Source organism: Pinus tabuliformis, chromosome J (genome assembly GCF_031772625.1).
Source record: "Pinus tabuliformis cultivar Carrire ecotype Pingquan chromosome J, CPIR1, whole genome shotgun sequence".
Taxonomy (NCBI): Eukaryota; Viridiplantae; Streptophyta; class Pinopsida; order Pinales; family Pinaceae; genus Pinus; species Pinus tabuliformis.
In genome coordinates this window covers 1,151,301,959-1,151,312,748 of record NC_142295.1, presented here as the reverse complement: position 1 = coordinate 1,151,312,748, position 10,790 = coordinate 1,151,301,959, and the positions used below count along the sequence as shown (strand labels likewise).

Here is a 10,790-nt window from a genome sequence, read left to right as displayed (position 1 = left end):
TTTCTTTTAATTAATAATTTAAAATAAATTTATAATTTACTTAATTTTTATGATTTTTGTTTAATATTAGTAATATGAGATGTATGCTAGAGTAAATGGTTTTTCGTTAATTGAGTTTGGCTTGGGTGGTTGGGTGGAATAATTGTTATTTTCTCCACTCAACTTCAAGTTTCTTAAGACATTTTTTTATAAATTCAAGCATATCAACATTTACCAACCATTTGTTTTCTAGATGAAAATGTAGCTTGTATAAATTACACTTTTAATTTATATAAAAACTATAAGACTTTTTTTTATAACAAAAACCCCTCTCTTACATTGGGGTATTGTTTTCATTCAAAGTATGATATATATAATACATAAAATAAATCCAAATATAATATATATAGTAAATGTTTTGATATTTTTCATAAATTAATGCATATTGACATTTACCAGCCATTTATTTTCTGAATAAAATTATAACCAGTATAAATTACTCTTTTAATTATATAACTTTGCTAATATTTAAACGATGAGAAAATAAAATAAAAAAATTATAACAAAAGCCTCTATTGCATTGAGGTATCGTTTTCATTCCAAATATGATATATATAATATATAAAGTAAATATTTTAATATTTTTCATAACTTCATACCTATCAATATTTACCAATCATTTTATTTTCGAGTGAATATAAACTACTCGTTTAATTTATATATTTTGCTAATATTTAAATGATGAGAAAAACCTAAAATAAAAATTATAACCAACCGACTTAAAAAGACTAAGGTAAAAAGTTGAGTTTAGGGTTTATAATCAGATTTCATTGCCCTCTGGCGGCTGTTGTATTTGGAATGAGAAAGACGATAGATACATCAGGATCCACGGACTGACTGTTGGTACGCGGTAAATTAAGTTCCTAAGGGGACCATACCTGAAAAAGCTGGGAGCACATCTAATCATGAACCAACCATGGAGGTTCCGGTGACAGTGACCTAGAGGTTCTGTGGACTGCAATAGCTTTTACTTTTGACCCAGTTTATTTCCATATGTTTGGCGAAACTAGCCTCCAGTTTATTAGCCAGTTTATTTCCATATGTTTGACGGCTCTAGCTTTTAGTTTATTTATATGTATGGTGTGTGTTCCTATAGATAAACACTTGCAAGAACTGAGAGACCTGTATTTCCCACAAAATCATTATGATGGCCAAATCCACCCTGCAATCCAGATGATACTTGTACCAAGAACCACGGAGGATGACCATTCTGCAAAAAAGATTCCTCCGTTTTGTTCTTCAAATGTTCAGTGGGTGGATAGTTGTGTCCAGCATTTTTACAACCGTTTCAGGCAAAGTCGGTGATTGTTCGAGTCAGGATATGCAATCTCTTCTGGCTTCTGGATAAGTTGGTTCGTAACTTGTAGCTTAGTTTTATCACACATCCAACCTAATGGATATGGCTTTTTATTAGGTTTTGTTTCTACACCCAACTTATTTACAATTGCTTCGGAAATCAAATTAACTTGTGACCCACTATCAAATAAAGTATCAATTTTAGTATGCTTGGAAATGACTCTAATGTGAAATAGCTCATTTCTTTTCCTCATACTTGTAGATGCTTTAGACCATCTGTGGGCGGCTCTAGTTTTTACTTTTGACCCAATTTATTTCCATATATGTTTGACGGCTCTAGCTTTTAGTTTATTTATATGTATGGTGTGTGTTCCTATAGATAAACACCTGCAAGAGCTGAGAGACCTGTATTTCCCACAAAATCATTGTGATGGCCAAATCCACCCTGCAATCCAGATACTTGTACCAAGAACCACGGAGGATGACCATTCTGCATAAAGGATTCCTCCGTTTTGTTATTCAAATGTTCAGTGGGTGGATAGTTGTGTCCAGCATTTTTACAACCGTTTCAGGCAAAGTCGGTGATTGTTCGAGTCAGGAGATGCAATCTCTTCTGGCTTTTAAAAACGGTTTGCATGATCCCGCGGGACGTTTGGCTTCTTGGAATGTTTCTTTCAGCTGTTGCCAGTGGAAAGGTGTCTCCTGCGACAGCCGAACCGGTGCTGTAGTTGCGGTGGATTTGCAAAATTGCAGTTTGAGCGGCATCTTGCGCCCTGCTGCACTGTTTAACTTGACGGCCTTGGAGCATTTAGATGTCAGCTTCAATAACTTCACTGGTCTACCTATTCCTAAAGAGATGGGTCTTTTGAAAAACTTGAAATACCTCAACCTGTCCACAGCTGGATTTGCAGGTACCGTTCCATGGCAGCTCGGAAATCTGAATAACTTGACAGGACTCGATCTCTCTTCCCCTGATTCTGAGTTGAAAAGTCCGGACCTCTCATGGCTTGCTAAACTCACGGCCTTGACAAATCTTTCTCTCAACGGAGTCGATCTCTCAGCAACGTCGTCCTCATGGGGACAATCAGTAAGTCGTCTTTCTCACCTCAGAAACCTTACAATGTCAAACTGTGGACTTACAGGTTCAATTCCCCCTTCCCTGCAGAAACTTACATACCTAGAAATTCTCCATCTAGATAGAAATACATTTCAGTCTGAATTCCCTAGTTGGTTAGCGAATATGACTAGTTTGGTAGATTTGCAGATGAGCAATGCAAATCTCAGTGGATCTCTTCCGTTTGAGCTCTCTCAGATGCCTCAGATACGATGGATTTCCTTGGCAAATAATAAATTATCTGCCAACGTTTCCCAGATTTTTCAGGGCCAATGGAAGAGCCTGACCTTTTTCCAGATGCCAAACAACAGTTTATATGGCTCCATACCGTCTTCTATAAGAAATTTGTCATCTCTGACCGTGCTACAACTGGAGAAGAACAATCTGAGGGGAATGATACCAGAGTCGTTGGGCTCCCTCCACTTGCTTACTGTACTAGACCTAAGCTACAACAAATTGACAGGACCTCTCCCATTATCTCTAGGATCGTTGTCTAAACTGACCTATATCAGTCTTACTCACAACACTTTGAGCGGAGCAATCTCAGAGTCACATTTCCGAAGTCTGAACAATCTGAAATATCTTGACCTGTCCAGTAACAAATTAAGCTTGAATGTCACATCCAACTGGACTCCGCCGTTTGATTTAGATACATTGAGATTATCTGTTTGTCAAATAAAGGGGGGTTTACCCCCTTTTATGAAGACTCAACGTTCTATGACGACACTTGACCTGTCCCGTAACACTGTCACAGGACAAATCCCTTCATGGCTCTGGAATCTCCCCAAACTTGAGAGCTTATACCTTGCACACAATCAGTTGAAAGGGCCAATACCATCACAGCTGTATAACTCGTCGACTTCTTTGAAAGTGGTGGACTTACGAGAGAATCTATTTCATGGAAGCCTTCCCCGTCCACGAAGTTCTGTCTCAGGCTTCCCGTCGGTACTTGATCTATCAGTAAATAACCTTACAGGTCCAGTGCCTTCAGAAATCTGCATGATGTTGCATAGTTCAATTTTCTTATCTTTAGCAGCAAATAAACTCGGGGGCCGGATTCCTCTTTGCATCTGTGAGCAAACAGAGTATCTAGAGGCTCTGGATCTTTCAGCCAATAATCTTAGCGGGCAGTTGCTTTCGAGTTTCAGTAATTGCTCTGCTCTCAAGGTATTGAATGTAGCAAAAAATAATTTGGAAGGGCGGATACCGATGGAATTCGGAAACTTGAAGAAACTCCAGGTATTGCAGATCAATAACAACAGGTTAATTGGAAATGTTCCCTCATCCCTCCGAAATTGCACAATGTTGGAAATTTTGGAATTGAGTGGAAACAGCTTATCAGGCAAAGTCCCTGAATGGATCTCCGATCTTTCAAAGCTCCGCTTACTTGTCCTCAGATCAAATAATTTAGAAGGTGAGATACCTATCCAGATTTGCGACCTTCAACAACTCCAAATTCTGGATCTGGCAATAAACCATGTGTCAGGTTCGATACCACCATGTATCTCAAACTTGTCAGCATTGAGGAATAAAGATTTCGCAAGATCACCGCCAAGTGCGCTTGTCTACGCAAATTACTATAAAGAAGAACTTTACCTGATGGTCAAGGGTCAGGAAATGTCGTATAAATACATCCTCTCCACTGTGACTCTTCTGGACCTCTCCGCAAACAATCTCCGCGGTCACATCCCCGACGGCATGAGCGATCTTAAGGGTTTACAGTCTCTGAATCTATCACATAATCACTTTACAGGATACATTCCCCTCCAATTCGCGGAACTGGTGAATTTAGAAGCTTTAGATATCTCATCCAACAATTTATCGGGAGGAATACCCGAAAATTTGGAAACTCTGAACTCATTGGGCTATTTAAACCTATCGAATAACAATCTGTCAGGGAGGATTCCAGATGGACTAAAGTTTGAGGCGTCTTCATTCTGGGGGAATTCGAAGCTTTGTGGGCATCAAATTCAGCGAAACTGCAGCGATCATACTTCTTATTCCGGTGCAGGAGAGGACGAGGACGAGGACGGTGAGCAGACAATGCATTGGTGGGAATCGTGGAAAGCTGGAATGGGAATGGGAGTTGCAATTGGGTTTGGAACTGTCATCGGAGTGCTAGCTCTGAGCAGGCGATTGTGCAGGCGGTACTACCAGTTTGTCGATGGCATTTTGGGCTTCTGAAGCTTTGACCATCGTGTATCGTTTCCAGCGGCTGCCCGCCCAGGGTTCGATCTGTGAACTTGGCTGGAATGTCACGCAGACCAGAGGTATTTTCAATATAATAAAGGGTTTATATCATGTAAATTAAAACAAATTCCGATGCACGTCCAGGTTTCGACAGGTTTTTTTTTTAAGTTTGTCATTTGTGTTAAATTAAATTATTATTATTATTACTTATTGTACAAATTCCGACGCCTGCCCGTCCAGGTTTCGACAGATTGAACTTTGCTGGACTGGACTAAACTCTATGAATGTCGTGTTTTCAGTGTAATTAAGGATTTGATGTCATGTAAATTAGATTTTTTCATCTTAAATTATCTTTTATATTAAATTAAAGTTACTTTTTAAAATTTAAGAAAGCTTTGACTATCGGATATAAATTCCTGGGCGTTGGACATGTGAATCTATGAATGTAACACAAACTGCAAATAGTTTTTTATTTTTCAAAGGAGAAAGCAATTTTTAAAGTGAGTTGTTTTTATTTTTATTTTTTGGAGTTCAGCAAAAATTTATTAAAATCACAAGTTTGATGAGTAATTTTGTCTTAAGGATTTTTCAAGGTGCTGAATCCATACATACATTCAAAAAACTAGTTTAAATAACACAAATCAATATTCCACCACTTAAAAAAAAACACTACAAATTTAAACGTTAAAATCTCTAAAAAAAAATACACTAAAAACAACCTTTTTAAAATCTATTTAAATCGAAATTTGAAATTAATAAAAAATAATTAAATTACGAGATATGTAAGATTTTTTTTTATTTTAATTACAATTTTATTATACGGAAAGGTGGTTTACAAATATTTTTATTATACGGAAAGGTGGTTTACAAATTTTATGTTTGTATAAGATTTGAAATAGTTTATGTTAGTATAAAATTTGAAATAGTTTAAATGTTTTATATTTTTAATTTTTTTAAATATGGTTTTGATAATTTTTTTTTAAATTTTAATTAAAATTATTAAAATTTTAAATTCAAATTTATATTGTTAAATTTATATAATTTAAATATTTTTAATTTAAAAAATTATGATGTTTTAATTTTTTCTAAATTATTAAAACTATTTATACATCAAAAAGTTATATAATACATTTTTAAATATAAAATATTTAAACTATAATTTTAATAATAAAAATGATTTAAACGTTTTAAAAATTCTAAAAATATTTATACATATAAAATACAATTTAGATAATAAAAAACTAAAATTTCGAAATTATATCATTAAATTAAACTCAAGATGTTTAAACTATTTAAAAATTTAATATATAAAAACTTAAATTGATGTTATCACGAAAGTTCTTTTGGGTTAGGCATACTGGACATGGAAGGTTTTAACAAAGCTTTATTGAGAATTTTTGGAGTTTTAAACAGGAGTGGTCGCAGTGAATCAAAAGTGAGAAATATATGAATAATAAAAATATGGAACTATTGGGAGCAACATAAAAGAAGTGTGCATTTTATATATGGTGAAATATGTTTAAATATTATTTAGGGCAGGAAGCAAATTAGTTGGTCATACATATTAAAATCTTCACTTGGGAGAATCTCTTGAAAAGAGGCCATGTGGGTTTAGGAAGATGTATCTTATGCTTGAATGGCATTGAAGATGTGGGTGACCTATTCCTCACATGTCCCTTTGCTACCTCAGCGTGGGTGGAGTCATTCAGTCACTAAATTTAGATGCAATATGGATTCAAAGCTCGAGAGAGACATATCTCACGCACTGGTTTAGCACATACAAGGAACATAATTCTTTGCCATTTTATATCTTTGGGGGCATTTGGAGATGTTGTAGCTCCAGGATCTTTGAGAAAAAAGTGGTAAATGTGAGAGGAACTATTATAAAGATAGTTTCTTATTTTTAGGAGATTGGCCCTAGAAAGAAGCCATGGATTTTGAGATCATTTCAACATAAGGAGGTGTGGCAGAGCTTCCATGTTAGATTTTTTGATGGGGCGTGCACTCGAAGGAAATGTGGATGTGGTGTATTCATTGTGTTAAGGCTTGGTAGATGTTATCACTTTTGGTGGGTCGATTGCGTCGATACCAATAACTGTACAAAACTAATGGCCTTGTGGGGAATTCTTATCAGTGCCAAATGAATGGGTATAGAAGAGCTTCATGTTTTTGGTGATTCTAAAGGAATCATAGATTGAGTATTGGGTCTTTCTCTTTTCCATCCGCCTTCCCTCACAAATTGGATGAGGCCCATTAGGACCTTAGAGGAGATTTTTCAGAGAATCACATTTGCCCACATATATAGAAAACATAATGAGGTTGCAGATTTTCTATCAAAGGAAAGAGTAATGGAAGCTTCGAGCGTGATTAAAATTTCTATTTTTGAAAGTACCTCTTTGCAAAAATTTGGGAGTATCAATTTCACAAAAACATTGATGAGTGCCTTTTGGATTTTTGATGACATGTTTTTTGGTATTATGCTAGTACAAGTACAGGGTTTATAGGAGGTGAATAGTTAGTTATGTTTATTGCTGATATGAAAGGAATGTAATGTGAACAGATTATAACAAATATTAGATAGTAAAGTAGAAAATAAGGTATTTTAAAATGAAGTGATAATGGTTTTTTAAATGAGATTTTTGTAAAAAAGACCGAGGGTTTTGTTTTCATTCTTGCCCCTAAAAAGGTTAGGGTATAGGGAGGTGGCCTTTGAACTAACAAAGATTGTTGAAGACTTCCTTTCCTAACCCAAGTGGTTTCCCAAGGTAGGTAAAAAGAATGATCGCAAACCAAGAGATCCTATCAAGATACTTCTTAAGTAAGCCATGAGTGACAAAGAAACAAGATGATGGATAATTTCACCAAATAATTCAAAAGCTCCAAAAAGTAATCGAGGCACCTTTGATTAATCATTTTAGAGGTATGATGTCGCTCAAGGTAAAAGTTAAATTTGGCATCCCTTTAACTGAAGGAAAGATAGACACCTATGCTTTGGGGAAATGGTTAAGTCCATTAGATAGTTTTACGTAATTCAGAAAATTTCCAATAGTGAGAAGATCATCTTTGAACTCCTTAATTTCCTTCCCAATGTCAAATATTAATAGGGCACTTAACTTTTGCAACATAATAAATACGAGTCTCCAATATTTGAGACAAAACCACTTAACTAATTTTTTTTTATTCCACGAAGGAGAAATTCTACCATGTTAGAAACTACAATGATTCCTTCACAAGATGGACAACTTTGCATTAGGAAAAAGACTAGTTGGCCTCAAAATACACAAATACCTTCCATACCTTCCATTCAATAGTCGTATCAAGGATAGTGAGTGTCACTTTGCTTTAAAATACCACAATGTCCTACACAAGTACATCCATAGTTTTCAAAACCAGCCTATGTAAACTAGAAATTGGTCAAATCGGCCGGTTCATTAGACCCGACTACCAAATCGGTTGAAAAACCCGGTTTTTTGAGTGGCGCGCCGGCTTTTTGCTATGACCGACCATACATCGACCAAATTTCGAAGGAACCGGTCGATTTTCCCATAAATCGGACGATTTTCCTATAAACTGATTTGTTCCTTCATAAACCGACCAATTTATTGCTAGGCTAGCTATAGACCCCACATAATGTAGTTATGTGAGTTTTGATGCCATTTTTAGGGAAATTTTAGTTTGTTTCCCTCCAAAAACAACCTCTCTAAGAAAGGCATGACTCCCCTCTCATTTACCTCACACATATCAGCCCTAGCAAAACTAGAAATCAATGGTAATGTTAAATTTTTAAAGTAAAAGTGACATTTCCTTTATTTTTCATTATTATCCTTTCACTTAAATTGTTAACATTACCATGAAATGACTGAGGATTTTTTAGAGTGGTTTCGACTTCATTGGATTTCATATGGAGAAACTAGAATTTTAGAGTTCACTCAAATTCAACAGACTTAATGGTTTTCAAGATTTCATGGTTTGGGGGTTTGCAATGTTTCCATTTGATTCTATCATGCATGAGGGTATGAGATTGACATTTGATCAAGAGCATAAAGTCCTTTAAGAACCTTGATGTTGGTGGCATTGATTTTTGAATTTTCTTGATGTTGGTGGTATTGATAGTCGAACTTCTCTACCATGGCCTTAACAAGAATGTACCCTTCACTGGAAGGAAAATAATTGATTAGGGATGATAAGATTTTTCTACTACATTATAAGGCCGAGGAGATTAACCCTTCCCGTAAACCAAAATCACTAGTTAGGCATGCTAAATTTTTTTAATATCTATCATACTATAAAGTTGAGAAATCCATGTTTGAAGACTTTGAGCAAGATGATGTTTATGTATCTCTTGCTGGTGATCCCATTTTTAGTAGCGGTGAATCAATGATGAGTTTCATGAGTGATCATGTTGATCAATGATTTGTAGTTTTTATGTCTCTTTCTACTACTACTACCACTACGGGTAAGGTTGCAGAGGAGTTTTAGGAGTCCTCAAACACTTAGCCAAATTATTTATGTAGCTCATGTTGATGATCCCTTGTCTAGTAGTAGTGATGAGTTTGATCATGATGAGGAGTGTTGATCACTGATATGTAGACTTGCAGTGGGCCAGTGACCCCATAGCTTATAGCAATTTTTTTGGACTCTAGAGACCATTTAGAGCCTCGTTGATGATGTATTATTTCACTTGGTGCCAATTTGATATATTCACCTTAACCTTTACTTTGCGTATTTTATCTCTATTGGTTTGGAATCATGGTTTTAAATTTTAAAATAGTATTTTCATTAAAAACCAATTATTTCATGTATTTTTTTTAAAGACTGGTTCATTGAGATCTAACAAGTCTTTGTTTGACCAATTCAAGTTTAAAACCTAGTTTGATAGATGAACCGGTCCAATTAACAATTCTAGTTTTTAAAACTATAATTACATATAAATGAAATTGTAGTTTATGGACATCGTATGCTTATAAACTCTCCATTTCACTAACACAAATTCCTTATTCATAAAAAGAATTCACAAAAATGTTTCTACACATACTTTCAAGAATACAATATTATGGTTAAAAAAATTAGTTTTGTTGTTTATGCTTATGATCTATTCAACTACAAATGAATCCCTTTATACCTTGAAATGTGTAAACCCATGTTCATTGATTAACGTCTCATGGTAGATCATAAGACCCACTTTTGAGACATTTTGACCTAATTCTCTCTTTGACCATCATAAATATACACATTATTTTTGCAATTTATTGACGAAAGCAATGTGTTGAATTATGAAGTGTGTTGGGATATCCGTTAGGTTAAAGACTTTATTGTAAATATATGTATATAAGTTGAGTTTGGATTTAGTGTGCTATATTAAAGAGACGAACAAAAATTTAATTATAATAATTTATTGATAATTATATGATAATTGTAATATTGTATTTATGTTTTATTTTATGAATATAAGAAAAATGAAAAATTAATGGTTGAAGTATATATTGTTGAAAGAGTAAAAAAGACTAGATGGTTGAAAGAGAAAAAAACACTGAAATTATTATATAAATTATTTTATCTATTAGTAAGTTCTAGATTTTTATCCCTTAGCATGTCTTAGACATCTAATTTTGGTGATTAGATTTAATTCTGAAAATTATGTATTGGCCAATTTAATGTTTCTTAAAAATAAGAAATTTTCTCTAGAAATAGGAAACAAGAGCTCATAAAGGAGCACTTAACCACCTACCACCTACCACTTGTTGATTAGGTGGGTAAAGTTAATAACCACCTTAACCACCTACCACCTACCACTTATTGATTAGGTGAGGAAAGTTAATAACCACCTAAAAGTGATATATGGATAAAAATCTCTCATTTTATAGCTTTTGTGCCATAATTTTCTGAGGAAAAATTAGAAAGACTGAAAAGAAGCGGAAAAAAAAAACAAAAACAAAAACAAAAATAAGTTGTGTCCGGTTAGAAGGAGCCAAAGTAATCAACCTGTAGTTTCCGAAAGAATATTACAAGTCGATGTTTCTAACAGTATTATTTTATATGCAAAATGTTTATTTTGTTTACCCTGTTCATAATGGAATTATTTAGGTAGCATGGAAATAGCTAAAATCACTATTATTTTATATGAAAAATGTTTATTTTGTTTACCCTGTTC

The 10,790-nt window shown here is 34.4% G+C and overlaps 1 protein-coding gene across 1 annotated transcript; it reads left to right on the top strand.

Moving 5' to 3' along the window:
- The first annotated feature begins 2,835 nt into the window (after positions 1-2,835).
- LOC149231163 (uncharacterized) lies at positions 2,836-4,998 on the top strand. Its single transcript, XM_089376213.1, has 2 exons — positions 2,836-4,719; positions 4,880-4,998. Exon 1 carries the CDS (start codon positions 2,843-2,845, stop codon positions 4,631-4,633), a length of 1,791 nt encoding a protein of 596 aa, XP_089232339.1. The 5' UTR covers positions 2,836-2,842; the 3' UTR covers positions 4,634-4,719; positions 4,880-4,998.
- The last annotated feature ends 5,792 nt before the right edge of the window (positions 4,999-10,790 follow it).